Source organism: Eublepharis macularius, chromosome 1 (genome assembly GCF_028583425.1).
Source record: "Eublepharis macularius isolate TG4126 chromosome 1, MPM_Emac_v1.0, whole genome shotgun sequence".
Taxonomy (NCBI): Eukaryota; Metazoa; Chordata; class Lepidosauria; order Squamata; family Eublepharidae; genus Eublepharis; species Eublepharis macularius.
In genome coordinates this window covers 251,633,987-251,654,458 of record NC_072790.1, presented here as the reverse complement: position 1 = coordinate 251,654,458, position 20,472 = coordinate 251,633,987, and the positions used below count along the sequence as shown (strand labels likewise).

The 20,472-nt window shown below is 43.4% G+C and overlaps 1 protein-coding gene across 1 annotated transcript; it reads left to right on the top strand.

Annotated features, from left to right (window-relative positions):
- The first annotated feature begins 2,128 nt into the window (after positions 1-2,128).
- CTSS (cathepsin S) lies at positions 2,129-19,084 on the top strand. Its single transcript, XM_054998041.1, has 8 exons — positions 2,129-2,289; positions 6,308-6,454; positions 8,085-8,207; positions 12,380-12,532; positions 12,895-13,119; positions 15,290-15,455; positions 16,882-16,984; positions 18,269-19,084. The coding sequence occupies exons 2-8, from the start codon at positions 6,326-6,328 to the stop codon at positions 18,366-18,368; spliced, it is 999 nt and encodes a 332-aa protein (XP_054854016.1). The 5' UTR covers positions 2,129-2,289; positions 6,308-6,325; the 3' UTR covers positions 18,369-19,084.
- The last annotated feature ends 1,388 nt before the right edge of the window (positions 19,085-20,472 follow it).

Here is a 20,472-nt window from a genome sequence, read left to right as displayed (position 1 = left end):
TTAGGGGGTGGTTTGCCATTGCCTTTCCCAGTCAGCTACACTTTACCCCCAGAAAACTGGGTACTCATTTTACCAACCTCAGAAGGATGGAAGGCTGAGTCAACCTTGAGCCGGCTACCTGAACCCGGCTTCCGCTGGGATCAAACTCAGGCCATGAGCAGAGCTTGGGTTGCAATACTGCAGCTTACCACTCTGCCTTCGTGAAGACTTTGGCCAAAATAGCTTGCAGAATAATCAAGATCCGAATCACAATATAAGCATCAAAAGCAATAAAAGTGACATCAAAATCATTACACTCAACAGCCCGGAGGCTGTCGGCTGATTAGAACAAAACTGGCATGGTTGGAAAAATGTCAACCAAACACACACAAGCATTATAAAGAAGGACTTTTCCTGGTGTCTAAATATCAGCCACGAAAGGTCAAGGCAGGCTTCTCTCGGTGGGAATTCCAGATTTACTTTGTGTATATATGAAATATGTTCTATGCCACACTTAAAGCAGTTAACAAAGAGCATTACAAGGAAATTCTGGAACTGCACAACAGTCTATGATTGTAATGTGCATGACTATGACATACTTGTGCGTTTTCACCATGCCTTCTTGCTTAGCAAGCCTCCTCCTCGCAACAGGGGACCTGACTTCACCCATGCAGAACTCTGGCTGCTTCCGGATTCCCCATGTAGTTCTTCTTGCTGCGGTGAATGCAGCAGTGGCAACCGAGTTTCCACACAGCAGTTCCCCTGCACTTTCCTGACCTCAGCCCCCTCCCCCCATAGGGTTGCCAGCTCCAGGTTGGGAAATTCCTGGAGATTTTGGGGTGGGGTGGAGATGGGGGAGGGAAGGGACCTCAGCGAGGTATAATGCCATAAAGTCTGCCATCCGAAGCAGCCACTTTCTCCAAGGAAATGATCTCTGTGGCCTGGAAATTAGCTGTAATCCCAGGAAATCTCCAGCTACCACCTGGAGGCAACCCTATTTAAACCCCCTCCCAGTGGAAGGCTTTTTCAAACTTTTAAAAATCGGTAATTGACAGATCACTTTTTTAAAAAGTAAGCCTCTAGCCCTTTTCCTTGTGAGAGGTGCAAAGGAGCACATTTCCATTTTTAACTGTGCAAGAAAAAGGGCTAGAGACTATTCCTTTTAATAAACGAAAGCTGGGAAACCCATAGATTATTATAACATGCTTGTGCGATAGCGATCTGTTAATTACCAATACCCCCCTCCCCAACAAGCTGTCCATGGGAGTGGGGAATGGCAGCCACAGGGGCTGAGGTAAGAAAAATGGCATTAATGTGGGCAGGGCATGCAAAGATGCATACTTGGTATCCAAAGGCACTTTGACTAAAATCTTTCCAGAGAGAGAGAGAGAGAGAGAGATTCCATAGGGAGAGCAAAATATAAATTTAATAAAATAATAAAAATAGATGACAGTATCATCCGGATGCTACTTAAATTAGGGCTGCAGTAGGGAAGTCAAAGTAGAGCAAAATATCCATGTGGAAACTGGCAGCCGTACATTCACGCTAATATTTATATATCTGTAGTGTATGTTTTTAAATGGAATGATATGTATTATTTATGTTTTTAATGGTTGTTGATTAGTTGTTTGGTGTATTTAAAGTCTGTTGTGATCCGCCCTGAGCCCACCTGTGTGGGGAGGGCGGACCATAAATTGAAGAAAATAAATAAATAAATAAATCATGCATTTGTGTGACATGAATTCTTGAGCTGCACAAATGCTGTATGTTTAGCAGAGGAGTTGTTACGTTGTTAAACCTGTTTCGAACCAGTGTAAATGTATTGTGTAGACGGGCATCCGGAGCGAGATAAAGCATTTCTCTAGGCTAAAGCAACGTGTGGGGAGAGACAGAAAAGACATTACAGGCCGGTTTTGAAAGGAAAGGAAACTGTACAAAGTATAGACTCTTCCACCCCCCCCTTGCTGTGCAAACACAAGCAAAGCCTTCTAGTGGCACGTTATGCCACCCGTAATATTCTAAAAGAAAGGAAATCAATTTATAGCTATCTCTAACACTTCATTGGCTACAAGCACACTGAAAGTGAAAATCACAGCCGACTTCCTTGTTCAAGCGAGGTTCGTGTGATGAGAGTGAGAAATTGAAAGCATCCTGACTGCTAGCTAAGGAAGGAGCAGTGCTGAAGCGTTCAGTTGAGCACAGACAGACAGCTGGGCCACGAGCAGGAAAAAATTCCTTGCTGTTCGTGCTGTTGGAGCAGAAGAGCTGCCTAGAAGCATCTGCAGCCTTGATCTTCCAAAAGACATCCAAGTAAGATAATCTTTTTGCTGTGTTTTTCTCTTTTCAAGGCACCAGCCATGAGGAAGTAACTTCTTTGGAGACATGTTGGGGAACAATGTTACTTTTAAATCTAAATTTATATTTTGCTTGGGCAACGATTGCACACCTCTCTTTTTTCACAGGTCACGTAGCAACAAACCAGGGCTTGAATCGCTACTAGTACCAACTTTAAATTTAACCTATCCCGCCTTACTCTTTACATGCATGATTCATATCTTTTTAAATACCTGTTTCTCACATTCATGCTACGTTAAGAGCGCCTTGCCTTTCTGTTCCTCCTACGGCATAGCCTCTCTTTCTTTTTACAAAATATCTTGCATACTTGCAAAGTTTTGCAAATAAATAACTGGGACATGTTTATGGATTTGTAATACGTACCTCTGCTCACCCCAGGGATCTTCCCTCACCTGTCTCCCCAAATGACACCCTGATCATACACTGATCTGGAATTACCTGTACTAGCATCTGTCCCATACTTAGTGCCTGACCCTTCAGGGATTCCCAACAGATGCTGAAATCTGCAGAGTTCTAGCGTATGTGCATGCATTCGTAGCCAAAATTTTAGAATGTGCTCCCAAAATCTTTCTAAAGGGAAGAAAAGGAACAAGTGGATTGGATGCTACCACTCTGCTCAGAGACTCTCTCCATGTGGAATATGGCTTCAGTAACCCTCTAAAACAGATATTCCCTGGAAGTCCCTCTGCACAAGACATCGTACATGAGTAGGATCAATTGCAAGATCTTATACTTGTTCTCCCATTGTGGATACACATGCACTGCTAGGGAGACAGAGTACACTTGAATATAAGACTACACAGAAAGTAAGTCACTTGAGATGTCTTGAGTAGAGAGACTCTGTCATATGATTAGCAAAGAAAAGAAAATGTGCATTGGAATGGAGTCCCGATAAAGCATGTCAGAGATTCAGGTAACTTTAGCATTCACTGATAAGAAGAAAATCAGTCTTAAACCCTGTCTTCCACACTGCCCCTTGCAATACCACTTGATGAATGAACTTTCCTTAAATTTTAAAAAATGTTACTTCAGGCATTAGACACTTTTTCATATAAGCTACAATGTTCATCGGAACAGGTTTTTTATAGAAGGGAAGGGACCCTAGAGGCTGCAGGACTGACTATTCAGGACAAGTCCCGAAGAACAACAATGCAATTCTAAGAGCACTTTCCTGGGAGTAAGCTCCATTTAATAGATTTGACCAGGAGTCTGAGTAGACCTGCTTAAGGTTTCTCTCAAAGCTGGGAACGTTGACTGTTACAATGTACTGGTAATTAAATAGCTTATCACAACATAAGCTTTCACAGACTCTTATTGCTGCTCACTGAGAAAATCCTTACTTCTGAACATTTAAAACTTGCTTCCGTCATGGAAGAAAAGTTCCTACATGTGTAACTAACCCTTGGCCTCAGAAGAAGTCAGCAAAAGCCGAATCTCTCCTTACTCCGCCCTCTGTAGCCAAGTAAGCAATATTCTAAAAGCATTTCCTTATTTCAAAAAAGATGAATGCTCCAACTCAGCTTGTGAAATAACTTCAGGACAACTGCCTAGATGATAAGTTTGGATCTGGGTTCAATTCAGCCATGGCCTCTGATGGTGGTTTCAAGAAAGGAACCATCTCTCAGAGGCCTCACTTCAAAAAGGATGCGGACAAAATCGAGAGGGTGCAGAGGAGAGCGACGAGGATGATCAGGGGTCTGGAGACTGAGCCCTACGAGGAAAGGCTGAGGGCCTTGGGAATGTTTCGTTTGGAGAAGAGGAGGCTGAGGGGGGACATGATTGCTCTCTTTAAATATTTGAAAGGCTGTCATTTGGAGGAGGGCAAGGAGCTGTTCCAGTTGGCAGCAGAGGGTAGGACGCGAAGCAATGGGCTTAAATTACATGCACAAAGGTACCGGCTGGATAATAGGAAAAACTTTTTCACAGTCAGAGTAGTTCAAAAGTGGAATCAGCTGCCTAGGGAGGTGGTGAGCTCCCCCTCACTGGCAGTTTTCAAGAAGAGGCTGGATGAATATTTGTCAGGGATGCTTTAGGCTCATCTTGCATTGGGCAGGGGGATGGACTAGAAGGTCTGTATGGCCCCTTCCAACTCTATGATTCTATGATTCGGTTTCTCCTGTTTATAATAAATTATCCTCTGCGGCCCTCTCAAGCAAGGCACTATAAGGCCAACAATGTCATATTAATGCATGATCTTTCAGCCTACATTAAACATCAGAAGTGGCTGGAGTCCACTGGATTCTTGTAAGTTCACCAGCAGAATCAGAATCTGTCTACATGAGACATCTGACATGTAAAGAACATGTGTGGGAAGATGCAACGGTAGCAGGGAAGGGCAGTTTAAAAAGACAGAGCCGGCGGCAGGGCAAAGGCTTTGCTATACACTGGAGCTGTGTCAAGGGGCTGTGAAATGCCAGAAGGAAAACTTCAGCCCATTATAACCTCTCCAGGTCCAAGCTGGCTCCGGAAGGCAGCTCCATCCCAGTTCCATTCCTTGTTGCCCTCTGGTGCCATCCCACACAGTTTTAGACTGGAGAGCAGTAGCACCTATAAGACTAACAAAATTTGTGGTAGGATATGAGTTTTCATGAGCCACAGCTCACTTCTTCAAATACAGCTAGAACGTGAGTCCATCTGTCCTTATATCTTGAAGAGTGGAGTGATTACAGAAGCCGAATGATAATAGCCAGTGAATGACAATGGCAGGTGTGATTGAATAGGGTGGGGTATGCAGAGGGGTAGTGAGTGTGGAGAAATCAGCATTGATAATGAGACAAGAAGCCTTTGTCTAGATTCAGTCCAGGTGGATGCATTGTCTTAAGCTTTGTTATTCAGCAGTCTCTCTTTCTAATCTCCCTTTCCAATTCTTCTGCAGGAGAACTGCTACTTTTAGGTCAGCAACTGAATGCTCCCCCACTGGTTTTTGAATGTTTTGGTTGCTGATGTCAGACCTATGTCCCTTAATTCTTCGTCGAAGGGGCTGGCCAGTTTGTCCAATGTAGAGAGTGGAGGGGCGTTGCTGGCACATGATGGCGTAGATCACATTGGAGGATGAGCAGGAGTATGACCCCGAGATGGTACGGCTGATGTTGTTGCGTCCATTGATGATATTGCTTGGATCAATATGAGAGCAAAGTTGGCATCTTGGTTTGTTGCAGGCCTCGGTACCAGAGTCCATGTTAGTGTTAAGTAGTTTATCATTGTGGGTGAGTAGTTGTTTCAGGTTAGCAGGCTGTCTGGAAGCAAGAAGAGGTCGGTCCCCCAGTGCCTTGGACTGGCTTGAGTTGCGGGGTGTAGGTGACTACCAATGGTGTTCTGTTGTTATTTTCTTTGGGCTTGCCTTGTAGCGAGCTGCCATTCTGGTGTCATTCTGGCCTTTCCAATCATCTTTCACAGCATGTCAGGGGGACACTGTAGTTGCAAAAATGCCTGCTGCAGATCCTTCAAGTGCCTATGTCTGTCTGAGGGGCTGGAGCAGATGCGACTATAGCATAGGGTTTGGCTCTGTACAATGGATTGCTTGATGTGGCCGGGGTGATGAGTGACTCAAGGCATGAAGATATGTCTGCCGGTCGCCAGCTCTGTCTTTTTAAACTACACTTCCCGGCTAACATTGCCTATACTTGACGAATACGCACCGAGGCATCTCGTGTAGAGAGACTCGCAGCGAAGATGGCACTTGGGAAGTTATTTGAAGAGAAAATAATGGCCTGACGACCTCTCTAGTCTAGAGCCGGGTTGTTCCACTCATCTTGATCGGATGTCAGTGTCAAAACTTAAAGACAGGGTTGAACTTGATGGTAAAACAGATAAGAACCTGGAGTGGTCTTGCACTCTCAGGGCTTCATGTATTCTAAGCTCTGCAATAGTTTTGTCTTTGCTAAGGCTGCCTATAAATGCGAAACCGATTCTCGCATCTCAAGTGTAATATACTAAAATGCCTATAGCTACCTCTGATCTCTCTCCTCTAAAGGAAGCCCCTCTCTGCAGAATGGAATTGTGGCCTTGGGTTCTCCTGGCCTGTGTTGCATCTGTATCTGCAAGCTGGCAGAAGGACGCTGTGCTGGACAGGCACTGGGAGCTTTGGAAGAAAAAACATGGCAAGGAATACCCAAATGAGGTATGAATACAGGCCGTAGCCTCGGGATAGGGTTGCCCGCTCCCTAGCCAAAGGCTACGGTTATGGGTTATGAAATTTCTAGAGATTTTGAGGGTGGAGCCTGGGGGGGGGGTTGGGCTTAAGAGGGGAGGAACCTCAGCAAGATGTACAGCGTCCACCTTGCAAAGGAGCCTTTTCTCCATCTGTCATCTGGAGAACAGTTGCGATTCCAGGAGACCTCCAGCTACCACCTGGAGTTGGCAACCCTACCATCGAACTTCAAAATGTAGAAATTTCAACGACAGGCCATTGAATGAGAGTGAAAAACTCTCTGGTTTTAAAAAAAATGCATTCAGGTCCAAAATCTGAAGGCAGAATCGTACCCCGGAGGTCCACTCCCCTTCTATCATTTCTTGGAGCAAGTGATCAGTGTGGCCAAGAGTCATCTCGGGTATCAAAAGGCAGTTTAGGAGTGTTGCCCTCTTCGGGGCTGAGAATGTGGAAGATGCTTGACAAAACTCAGTCCATTTCAAATTAGGCTGTGGGACCAAGTAAGACAGGGTAAAACAAAACAAAACAGATGTGTAGAAGCTGTGAGGTGAGCACTGGCAAATTCAAGAGGGATAAAAACATGGTGGGGAAGCGCCATCGATAAATCCTAGGAGTACCAGTCAAGGTTTTTCAACAAGGTCAAAGTAGCCTTTGACAGCCAGGAGCCAGTTTGCAGAGTCAAGGGCTAGACAATGGAGACGGGAACTGATACAGTTATTTATCTCACTGGAAAACTAGACCAAAGGACAATCAGAGCTTGAAAAAGTTCACATATCATGTAGGCCAACATGAGGCATGATGGTCTCATCCATTTGGTTGTGAGGGAAAAGGATAAAAATGGAAGCATAAATGGTTCCCTTAATAAATATTTTCTTCTAGTTTGTATATAGGGTTGCCAGGTTTCCTTGCCCAGCGGGAAGTGGGGACCCGGTATTCATTTTTGTGCCAACCTTTGGAATCCTTCTTGTGCATATGCACGCATGCCCCCGCACCTGCATGACGACAGTACTCCCAGGAAGTAACATCATCTCACAGGTGCAGGAGCTCTCTTGAGACAGTGTGATGATGTCACTTCCGGGAAGTGACATCATTTCACAGGCGTGGGAGTGCTCTCGGGGCGGCACAGTGATGTCACTCCTGGGAAGTGATGTTGTCGTGCCATCCCAGGAGCTCGCCCGGGAGGCCTGTTCCTGCCTCTTTCCCCCTGGCCGGCCAGGTAAGTGGTGGGGCGGAGGGTGGGAGCGGGGGATCCTCCACCTCCACCAGGGGACCTGGGATCCTTATGTATAACTGGCTCCAGCAGGCCTGACTGTAGTGGTGCATTTACAACCGGCCATCCTGCCCCACATGCTTCTTTAGGCTGAACGGGTGGTGCAACACATGCACGGTTGTTTTATAGTATTGTATTATTCTTTGTTGATTTTATATTTTATGCTGCCAAGTTTTATTATTATATACTTTTGTATTGTGATCCACTCTGAGCTCGCTTGTTGGGAGAGCAGAATATAAATTCAGTTCAATAAATAGAAAATTGACATCAGTGCATTTCTGTTTGTAAAAGGATGTTTAATAAATGTAGGCTTCTGCTTTTGATTTTTAGAAAGAGGAAGAGAATCGTCGTATGACTTGGGAAAAGAACTTGAAATTAATCACGTTGCATAATCTTGAGCATTCGCTGGGGCTGCAGTCCTATGAACTTGGCATGAATCACCTGGGAGACATGGTCAGTAAAAACGTATTTCGGTGATTGAAGGGGGCGGTGCCATATCGGCCTCCCACCTTTGGGGTGGGGGAGGGTTCTCCCCACCACTGCACTTTGTTAATTTGTTTTATTGTTGTATATTGATTTTAGTTCTTGTTTTTATCGATTTTAACTGTTCACCGCCCAGAGCCCCGGGGATGGGCGGTATATAAATTGAAAAAATAAAATAAAATAAATAAATTTCATGGATGAGGCGCCCAATACGACTCTTCATGCAGAAAATGTCTTCTTCTTGTTGTAAGGCCTGTTTTACATTTTGCACTTGATGAAAGGGAAAGATGTTTTCCCATTGAACAGGAATCTTGTGCAAAAGGGGACCTGAGAACTGCTATGGAACTGTGCTGTCATAGCAATGCATGAACTCTTCTGATAGCATTCGTGTATGCAGAATAGCAGTAGGACTAGTGGTTATTTTCCTTATTATGTCAATGTTATTATTAAAATTTGATCCATTTTTATATATTTCAGTGTAAATTTTATTTACTTAGTCATTACGGAGATTGTCTCACCTCACTATATTCAACATGGTTTGCATGCATCCAATACAAACCAATTTTGCATATTGTTTGGGTTTTTCTCCCACCTTTCCTCCCCCCCTCCCCCCGAGTACCCACCTAATATTTAGCAAAACGGCAAATATTATTCCAGAAAGGAGCAGGGTAGATTTAAAGGGGAAGCAGAGATGTGTACTTGATTTGAAAAAGAATGATCTGTATGAGATCTTGTAAGATAAGCGTGGTACACATAACCGGTTTTTTAAAGTAATTCCCCAATCATCATGGGAAATTTGCTATAATTCTGGAGGGGTAGCTGTGTTAGTCTATTTGCATATTGTCCAATTTAATATATTTTATTTACTGACAAAATTTATACCTCATCTTTCTGCCCTCATCAGGGCCACCAAGGCAGCTAACAGATTAAAAATACAAATAATAAAAATAAATGCCCTTATGTGCCAATTGCGCCCTTCTGTTATCTACTTTGGACAAATGGGTCAGCCCCTACCTGAAAGAATCAATGAACACAAATCTGACATAAGAAATTGCAGCACTCAGTGTCCAGTGGGAGAACATTTTAATCTTACTGGAGATATTGTTGCAGATCTGAAAAACACTTGTAGTGTCTCAAAAATGGAAAATACAACATGAAAGTACTGAATTAGAATCTGTCAAGAACTTAAATGCTTTCTGTCACCTAGCTTAAATAGAGATTTAGATCTCCTCCCTCGTTATAATTTCTAAACCCAACAAGAGCCACTCTTTAGAAATGTTAATGTTTCTAAAATGTTTAATGTTCTCGATGTGTTGTGTCATGCCTTTCTTTTATTCACCGTAAAATAGTTCATAAAACACAGCGGCTTGTTGGACTTCCTTAAGCTGGGGCCAATACAAACATATGCATGAAAACACAAATCAAGTCTTTTGGTGCTACACCTCTGAAGATGCCAGCCACAGATGCTGGCGAAACGTCAGGAACTACAATGCCAAGACCATGGCAATACAGCCCGGAAAACCCACAACAACCACAGTTCTCTTTGTCAGATGCATGGAGGGCAAGAAGAAACTGGTCAGATATAGAGGAGGGGGGGGGCAGAGTAGATGCAAACAGCTGCTTCTGATATGGAGATCAGTTTGCTTCTGTTAAGGAAATCAGTTACTTCTGATAATGAGACAACCATTCATAGTCCCTATTAGGCTGGGACTGAATAGGGACTATGAATGGTTGTCTAATTATCAGAAGTAACTGATTTCCTTAACAGAAGCAAACTGATCTCCATATCAGAAGTAGCTGTTTGCATCTACTCCGCCCCCCCCTCCTCTATATCTGACCAGTTTCTTCTTGCCCTCCATGCATCTGACGAAGAGAACTGTGATTCTCGAAAGCTTATGCCTCAATAAAGTTGGTTCGTCTTAAAGGTGCTACTGGACTCTTTTTGATTTTACTCTTTGTTCAGTGTACAACTTACAGGAAAACAAAAAATGTATGATAGATTCCACAGCCTGCCTCTAATTACAAGACTGACGAGGCTACGCATCTAGGTGCTCCAAAAGAGGCCATGCAAAAAGGTAGACTGGATGCACGTGATAAAAAGACAGAAGGATTGAGAGCTTGAATCCAAATTGGGGCTCCATAGAATAGCTGACCAATAGCATTTGCTATTGCTTTAAACGCTTGCAAGGCAGAGGGAATATATATGACACTCATCAATGGGGAAAAAAGAAATTCTGAATAGCTGTACAATTTGTTCTAGAGCTAGCCGCGACTCGCTTGTAATGTGGGCTCCAGGGAAGAGGGGAAGCCCAGATAATTGAACAAGCCAACTTGTTGAAGTGGGTGAGCATCCAGCAACCACGTCATGGCCTTAGGAAAAAATCTTTGACGGGACTGCCTCCCTCCCTATGGTCCTTCATGGTAGCTTCTCTCATCTGAACAGGGTCTCCTGCAGGTGCCAGGCTGCACACAGGTGAAGTCAGCAGCAGCCCGTACAAGGGCTTTCTCTGTGGCGGCTCCTACCCTGTGGAACAGCCTGCCTGAGGAAGTCAGAGGAGCCCCCACTCTCCTGGCTTTTCGTAAACGATGCAAAACCAAACTATTCAAAAAGGCTTTTTACTCAAATGAGAGGGCTGTATTGTAGGGATGGGGTCTCAGGTGCTTCGCTAATGAGTTAGGAACCAGAGACTTCTTCACTATATTGCCTTACATATTATCTGCTGTTTTAAATATGTATTCCTATGTACCACCTGTGCTCCATGTTGTCTAATGTCAGTCCTAGAATTGATTATGTTCTGCTTCAGTATTTTTCCTGCTCTGTATTGGATTCTTGCTAATACTATGTCTTTAAACTTGTATTGAAATGTACTTGATACTGATTGTACTAATCTCATACCGTGTGATCCGCCTTGAGTCCCAGTGAGAAAGGCGGACTATCAATAAATAAATATATAAATTAAAGATTCAGATCTGTAATATTCAGTAAATGTTTTAAAAGTGCGACATATACCAGCTGCTGAGGGCGAGAGCCACATAGGATCATTAGCATATAGAAAAACAGAAACTGGGTGACTGGCCAACTTGGGGTATGAAGATTGGTAGATACAAATTTCTGAGGGAGGTTGTATACAAAAAGGTTGATAAAGTGGAGGGCAAGGAGACTAGGGACGTACCCCCCACCCCAGTAACTGTGACCAGACTGTTAAGTGAACCTTGGGTGTTATAACATACTTTCAAAAAGGAAGATTTGTATAAAAGTAGTTTCGTTAGGAATTTGCGAGTATGGTTGTGACCTCTAATTTCTTCCATAGGTGTGTAACATACCATAATGCTTTACTTTCAGATCATTTCTTCTTTAATTAGTTTGTTGTTACTTTATTGCACTTTTATGTTCACCATGTGAAAGACAGAACTTCTGACCTTTCCCATTATCCTTTATGTATAACTATGCGAATTGCTAAACTATTCACCTCTCTGACACAAAGAACCCCACCTCATTTATGACACCAGGCGTCTCTTTGCTCAGCTCCTCTCTTCTCACCCTCCTTGTAATTTTCTGCATAAAAATGATTTTCTTTTTTTCACTGCATTTAAGGAAGTAAACTCTGATTCACAAAAGTTCTTGTGGGAATAAATGCCGTCGGTCTTTTAAGGTACCACAGGACTTCTAATTTGTTTTGCCGTAATTCTGGACCATTCTTTGCAGCCTGTTTGTCAAATAAGGTGTGGTAAATTAGCTAGTGGTGTAGCTTAGGTTTAAATACCCACTCAGTTGCTAAGTTTAAGAGACTCTCAGCTTAACTTACTTTACAAGGGCCGATTCCAGATGACTAACCTTAAGGCACTTCATGCCGTCCTCTTCCGGATCGCGACAGGGAAAATGCGAAACATCGTGTTTCCTCGCGCGAGTTTTGCGCGTCGTCGCGCAAAACTCGTGCGAGGAAACACGATGTTTCGCATTTTCCCCGTCACAATCCGGAAGAGGACGGCATGAAGCGCCTTAAGGTTAGTCATCTGGAATCGGCCAAGGTTGTTGTAGGGACAAAAGAGAGAGGGAACCACTGCACTGAACTGAACTGGCTGGGTGAAAACCAAGATTAAAAATTAACAATAACTTTAAAAATCTATGCCCCCTTATATAGACCGGCGAGGAAGTAGCTGCGCTACTAACTGGACTGAAAATTCCTGACTCATGGAACCAAAACTCTACATATTTCAAGCTACAATCAAAGGTCAGAATCCCTGATTCGATAGACTGGAGGGAGAAAGGATGTGTCACAGAAGTGAAAAACCAGGTGAGAGAGTCTTTTTGTCTATGGCTTTTTCTTTTTGCATGGGTGATTTTTTTGCCACGTTTGGCTCCCTACCTCTTTGAGTTTTCTTCCAAATTCCGGACAATTAACTCCCCCTTCAGATTTCAATGCGGCGTTTCAAGGGCTCTCTTCCGAGTTTTCTCTCTGTGCAGAAAAAGTGTACGCAGAAAACTCGAAAGAGAGCCCTTGAAACGCCGCATTGAAATCTGATCCGGAATTCGGAAGAACACTCGAAGAGGTAGGGAGCCAAATGTGGCAAAAAAACACCCGTGCAAAAAAGGCCTATATATTATCCCAAGGATATTATTTCTGTCTTGCTTTTTTTGATATTTTCTCTCTTTTAGGGAGCTTGCGGGTCCTGCTGGGCTTTTAGTGCTGCTGGGGCTCTGGAAGGCCAGTTAAAAATCAAAACAGGAGAACTGGTATCTCTCAGTCCACAAAACCTGGTGGACTGCTCCAGTATGTATGGAAACCACGGCTGTAATGGAGGCTTCATGACCTATGCTTTCCAATATATCATTGATAATAAAGGTATTAATTCAGAATCATCCTACCCGTACACCGCCAAGGTTTGTATTATTTAATACGACTTCACCAGTTAAAGGCATTTTGATCTACCAAAGAAATACCCCTGATTGTTTACGTTTTAGAAAATCAAATTTATTATTTTAATGCATGAATTTGCAAAAGCTATGGACAGCAGGTGGCACGAAGAGGCATTTCAACGATTTTGTTTAGTTCTGTGATCCATCTTCTCCGAGGTATTTTTCTTTTACAGATGGCAATTGCTGGGATAAAATTTAAAGGCAGGATTTGACATTGGGTATTTAACTTTTCCCCTTGCCTGCTGTAAATTGTCAACCCCCTCCAAAAGAATTATTTTGGTCCCTTCCAGAGAAAATTAGACTGTTTTTTTAAAAGCTGGATTTGTCCCATTAAAGAACAGCCTGGCTGTGACTGCACTCTATGGAAGAAAAAACCTCGAGAGAAAAATTACACAACTACATGTAAGATGTAGTTCTGGTTTAAGAAGGTGTCCACAGACCACAGTGGTATATGTGTACCATAATCTGAAAACAATTTTTCTAAAGTAACAAGATTTTTATGCAGATTTAAACTCATAGGATTAATTGCCTGATAGCGCAATCCTGTGTACCATTACTCCAGCCTAAGCCCATCGAATGTAATGGGCCAACTTTACATAAGACTGCAGAGCAACTTTTTAAAGATAATTATTTTTATATACCTTAATCATTCACCAGATCATAAAATTAAGGCAATGAAAGAGGAATTTCCCACATGCTTACTGTATGGGGAAGAATGGTACACTTCCTCTGAATATGCCATATACTAAGTTAACTGTTAGCCGGCAGCAGCAACTTAGGATCCCAGATATCTGCTTCTCAAATTCTTTCACTCAATACATGTTGCGAATTACTTGGAGATGCTCAAATGGAAGATTTATGTGTAGTCCTCAATTTACGTGCAGGCTGTTCTTGCTTGGCGCGTGTGAATGCTGCTTTCACAAGAGCTCCCTTTGTGTGATTGCATCTGCAAGTAAGTCCGGAGGGCAGAGCGCCAATTCAGCTCTGTTTTCACTGTGAGAACAAGTACTGTAGGCTCCTTTGACTTGCCAATTTGCATTTCTTTACAGTGCGAGAAAGTATTAAGATTTGTTTTCAATGAATGGGTGTGGGGGAAACTGGGATACTTTTAGCAGTTAAGGAGGAACAGATATCGAATGCATGAATGTATTCACGTGGAGCAAATTAAAATATGACTGTGTAAGCGAGTGCATGGAAGGTTGGAGGGGGGACACATGAAATGAGGTTCACTTGAGCATCCCTAGGTACTTAGTAAAGTGTATTTCCACCCTCAGTGATTCTCCATTTGTGGGTTAGGACCTAAAAGTAGGTTGCAACTCACTTAAGGCCAGGTGGGAGGAGAAGGAAAATGGTAAGGGTAAAAGGCTCAATGGCAAATTTGTGCATGCCTCCGCATAATAGGCAAAATGTCCATCAAATACAGCCTATTGCTCTGTAATGATATATATTTATATTAGAAATGAAACATTGAAACTGGTCTGGAATTAACAAATGTGAAGTTCTTTTGTGTTTTATTAAGGGGAGGGCAAAAATAGTACAGAGTTATTTGCAAGTGAAATGTGAGGGTTCAAACTAGGGCCTTTGGCATAGCAGATCGGATGCTGTACCACTGAATCACAACCTCTTCAGGAATTTTTTAGTTCATTTCAGGTCCTAAGGTTTTAGTATCTCAAAAATCTGTACAGCACAAGGAATAGCGTGAAAGAAAGTAAAACTCATTACTAAAAAATTAAGTAGGAGGAAGAATTCTAATGTTCCAGAGAGAGCTGAACCATAGAATCATAGGATTGGAAGGGATCTCCAGGGTCATCTAGTCCACCGCCCTGTACAATGCAGGAAATTCACAACTACCTCCTACACCTCCCTCCCCCCCCACACACACACAGTGACCCCTGCTCCATGCCCAGAAGATGGCAAAACACCTCCAGGATCCCTGGCCAAACTGGCCTGGGGAAAATTGCTTCCTGCCCCCAAAGTGGCAATCGACACTACCCTGGGCATGTAAGAAGGGGCCACGAAAAATAAGCACTGATGGAACCCTTCCTGCCCTCTCTCTCATGATCTGCCCGGGTCCACAGAATCAGCATTGCTGTCAGATGTCCCTGGTTTGTCTGATCTTTGCTTCCTTCTCCAGGCGGGACCATGCCGTTATAACCCAAGTGCACGAGCTGCCACCTGCTCTAGATACGTTCAGCTTCCGTCTGCTGATGAAGCTGCCCTGAAGGCTGCTGTAGCCGCTGTGGGTCCTATATCCGTTGCTGTCGATGCAACTCGGCAAACATTCTTTCTGTATAGGTCAGGTGAGTTCTCGCGTGCTTTCCAACATTTACACCAAGAAAAGAGCAAAGACCGCTGTGGCACCCCAGTGATGTCTCCCGTTTTGTACAGAGTAAAGCGTTTAGAAATTCAGTTATCCTGTAACCTAGAGTTTTCTGCACAGGTTGCCAACAATCTGGAGGATAAAAATCTTACTTAATGTATAGAAATGGGCCGTTATAGTTCAAGTTTTTCCCAGCAGGGAGGTTAATAATACCGCCTGCTCAATAACATCCCATTAAGCCTCTGTTAGAGGGAAAGGACATTTTTCTCCAGGTTGTTGGCAAACGTACTTCTGAAAAATTATGGTCTCCTGCAAGTCAGTGATAACCGTTCTAGAGGCAAAGTTGCCTTCCTTTAAGCTTTAAGCATTCAGTAACTTACTAAAATGTGTATTTTTAATGTATATCCCACCCTTTCTCAAAGGTGAGCTCCAAGCAGCTTACAAGCAGTAAGTACCTAAAACAGGCACAACCCAGAAACGGTGAAATCATGAGTGGTTATATTAAACTGTAGTTTCTAATCTCTTTATAAAAATGCCCTCTTCAACATTTCTCTTTCGCACATTCTGTGAAATGACAGAAGCATGATGGACATCATTTTTCTTAAGCCCCTTAGATGCATCTGTCCGTTTGCATATGAGATTAAAAAAACATTTGGTGGGCAAAGATTTTTGTTGACTGCTAACAACTTTTAAGGTCAGCTGTTGGGTAGAATTAGAGTAGCACAACCGTTTTGCGAGGCCAATTGTCAAAATTAGCTAAGTTATAGGAGATAAATAATACACAATCCATTCATTCCTCATATTCAAACCCCTCTATTCCTTGCAGAGGAGTTAGCTGTGTTAGTCTGTAGTAGCAAAATCAAAAAGAGTCCAGTAGCACCTTTAAGACTAACCAACTTTATTGTAGCATAAGCTTTCGAGAATCACAGTTCTCCATGCATCTGACAAAGAGAACTGTGATTCTCGAAAGCTTATGCTACAATAAAGTTGGTTAGTCTTAAAGGTGCTACTGGACTCTCTTCCTTGCAAAAGCTTTCACGGATAGGGCCTTCACGGAGAGGGTTTCTCCTTTTGTGTTTTCTTCTCAACAACCCTGAGGGAATGGTTAGACTGAGAATGACTGGTCCAAGATTATCTTGTGATCTGCATGGCCTGAGCTGGGATTCGAATCCTGGGCTGTTTCCACACGTCCTGGCATAGCGCTAAACTCATGGAATGAGAGTGTCTTCCTGGCGCGATATCTGACGTCATTGCGCCATGATTCTGCTCTCGTGGCGCGATGACATCAGAAATTGTGCCAGGAGAGTGGAAACGGCCCTGGTCTCATTGATCAAAAGCCAGTTTCGCACTGGCTCCTACATGCTCCGTGCACTTTTGAAAGTGATTGTGGATCTTTTTAAATTTAGGAGTATATGATGATCCAAGCTGCTCTCAAGACGTGAATCACGCAGTTCTTGTAACTGGATATGGAACACTAGACGGCAAGGACTATTGGCTTGTGAAGAACAGGTAAGAATCTCATGCTAGGAAATAAGCTGCTATCCATTCAACATATACATCAGTTCAGTTCCCATCCAGTGTGAGAAACTCTGAGCAAACAAAGGTTATTTTATTCTATGATGCAAAATCATTTAGAGAATTTAAAACAGGGAAATTGTAATGAGCTGTTAGAGTCCATTGAGTTGCCAACTTGTTTGATTTGTGGCTCAGGCTGTACAGTATAGCTTTACCCAACTTGATAGAGAGTATATGTTTTAATTATCATGGCATAACTTCAGGCTTGTACCAAGAGCTAAAGTGACAGATTCATATCAGTATCAGAGGTACTCGTCAGATACTGATGAGTATCTCTGGGGGCTTAAAACTGGTCATCTCTGAATCCAGTTCTAACCAACATGCACTCAGCTTTGATTTTCATATGAGGTGATGCCAATTGTATTCCTTTGCCATACATGTTAATTCTTGACGTGTGTTGCATTTGCTATGGACTTGTGGGCAATAGGTGAGAGAATGGAGTTTTACAGACCAGTGGAGGAAATAATTATTTGCTATCAATAAATAATACCCTGACCTGGATAGCCTAGGTGAGCCTGATCTTGTCAGATCTCAGAAGCTAAGCAGGGTCAGTCTTGGTTAGTAATTGGATGGGAGACCTCCAACAAAGACCAGGGTGGCAGAAGCAAGCAATGACAAACCACTTCTGTTAGTCTCTTGCCATGAAAACCCCACCAGGGGTTGCCATAAGTCAGCTATGACTTGAGGGCATCACATACACAGGCATCAATAAATAATAATACTCGGGTCATTTCGTAGAAAAAGAGCTGGAGGAACTCATTAGCATAACTCATTAGCACAACTTATTAGCATATGCCACACCCCTTGACAGCACCAGAAGTATGTCATTAGCATAACGGATTTGCATATGCCACACCCCCTGACATCACCTATCCTGGCTGTTTTGGACCCAATCCTGGCCATTCAGGGCCAAAATTGGGCCCAAAATGGCAAAAAAGGGGCTGAAAATGGCCAAAAAGGGGCCCAAAATGATCAGGATCGGGCCACTGCTGAGCAGGAGAGTGATCCACCACCCATCAGAGGCCCTATCCGGGCCATTTCGGCCCCAATCCAGGCCGAAACGGGCCCAACATGGCCAAGAGTCAGGTGGGCGGGGCCACCTGTCGTGTGACCTCTTTGGGGAACTGCCGGAACTGTGTTCTGGTGAGTTCCCCCTCAAAATGAGCCCTGATAATACTAATTATTATCCTGACATCACATTCTTTTTTATTCCAACAGCTGGGGTGTCCATTTTGGTGATCAAGGATACATTCGGATTGCAAGAAATCATGGGAATCGGTGCGGCATTGCCTCCTATGGCTGCCATCCAGTAATTTAGCAACCATGTCCACTGTGCAGTGGGTCCTGTCCCCCACCATACACAAAGCCTGGAAAACAGCCTGTTAGGCAACTAATCTTAGGTTCTTTTAATCAAACTGCTGTGTTTAAGAAGAGAGATTGGTCTCCAGGGCAAGATCTTCCTGTCAGCTCCACCTGGTAGATCTGAGACCAGCAACCAAAATGATGGTTTAGTTTGGTTTAGCTCAGTATCTGCTAACCTTCCCTCGGGTGCTGTGCAGCTTGATCAGTTAATAACGTCTGTAGTACTGCTTTGAATGAGAGTAGTTTCCTGTAATTGCTAAGTATTATCACTGTTTCCACCTCAAAGTGGCTCATAAAAAGCTGAGCCAGGTGGGGGGAAACCCATTTTTGAACCATTTATGAAACTATCAAGTAAATGGATTGACAGTCGTGTATTTTTTTCTACTAGCAGGCAAAATTTGTAATGAAAATTGCAGCAAAATAGAATTTTTAAGGATCTGCATGCAATGGCAAGTGTAGAAGGAATTTTGTCCGAAGATATTTGTGGATTTTGCTTTCTTATCCCTTCTTCTAATCCAGTTTTTCAACCAGGAGTCCATAGAAACCTTTGATTCTGTAAGCATTTCCCCAGAGGTTTCATGACATTTTACTATTTTCCACTTCAAGCACTTCAATTTTTCTCTTGTTTTGTCTCTGAATTTTGTAATTGTTAAATAAATTACTTTATTGCCAGTTTTCACTACTTTTTTAACTTTAGGGGCAGAGGGAGGGGGTGTTGGCTTCCCAGGATATTCCCCCCCCCAAAGCATTATTTTTTAAAAAGCATTGCATGGATCCATTCCAGGCATCTTAAGAAGGAGTTCTAGCCCATGAAAGTTTACGCTAGAATATAACGTTGCTAGGCTTCAAGGTGTTTTGCCATCTTCTAGGCATGGCGCAGGGGTCACTGGGAGTTTGGGGGGGGGGAGTTGTAAATTTCCTGCATTGTGCAGGGGTTTGGATTAGATGAACCCGGTGGTCCCTTCCAACCCTATGATTCTATGATTGTAAAGTGCTACAAAACTCTACTTATTTCTGCTGCTTTTTCTTTCCTGGAAAGAAAATGATAACTCTGTATCATTCATATTATATCATATTACCAATGAAAAAATCACAAGCAGACACCACACATCTGGGATCCAGCCAGGAAAGGGCAGGCATGATTTATTTATTTACTTGATTTAGTTCCTCATCAATGCAGGTTACACCCTTCTCCATTTTATCCTCACAACAACCCTGTGAGGAAGGCTAGATTCAGAGTGTGAGACTGGCCCAACATCACCCAGCAAGTTTCTGGGGCAGAGCAGAGATTCAAACCTTGCCTCCCAGATCCTAGTTGGATTCTCTAACTGCTACACTATATACTGGTTCTGAATTCGGATTCAGCTCTGGCGCCTCTTAATTTGGAAACTAAGCGTGTCCATTTTCTTCCCTCACTCTTTGCCACAGCTAGCTCTTACAAACTGTTATTGTATAAGCTAACGTTGCCCTCACCACACATTTCCCCTTTTCCACAATACCAGAGTACTTTGAAAATAAACTATAATTCTGAGATTACTATTCCTCTATGGGGAGACTTTTGTCTCCACTCTCCACCCAAGCCATCCCACGCACAAGTGGTGTCCCAGTGTGAGGACTGCCACACAGGAAAGAGCGTGGCACATAGCTGCTTTGCACAAGCGGCAACCTCATTTGGACCCACTGCTAAGTACAAACTCCCACAAGAAAGTGTGTGCCACCTTGCTGGTTAGCATGCCTGAAACCAGCACAAACCACTGTGCAAAGCGCCACTGGGAGAAGTGTGCCGTAGGGCTGCCAACTCTGGGTTGGGAAGGATGGAGTTTTGGGAGTGGATCCTGGGGAGGGACTAGGGTTGCCAGCTCCAGGTTGGGAAATTCCTGGAGATTTTGGGAGTAAAGCCTGGAGAGGGCAGGGTTTGGGGAGCAGAGGGGCCTCAATAGGGTATAATGCCATAGAGTCCCCCCTTCAGAGCAGCCATTTTCTCCAGGGGAACTAGTCGCTGTTGCCTGGAGATCATCCAGGAAAGCTCCAGCTACCACCTGGAGGCTGGCAACCCTAGG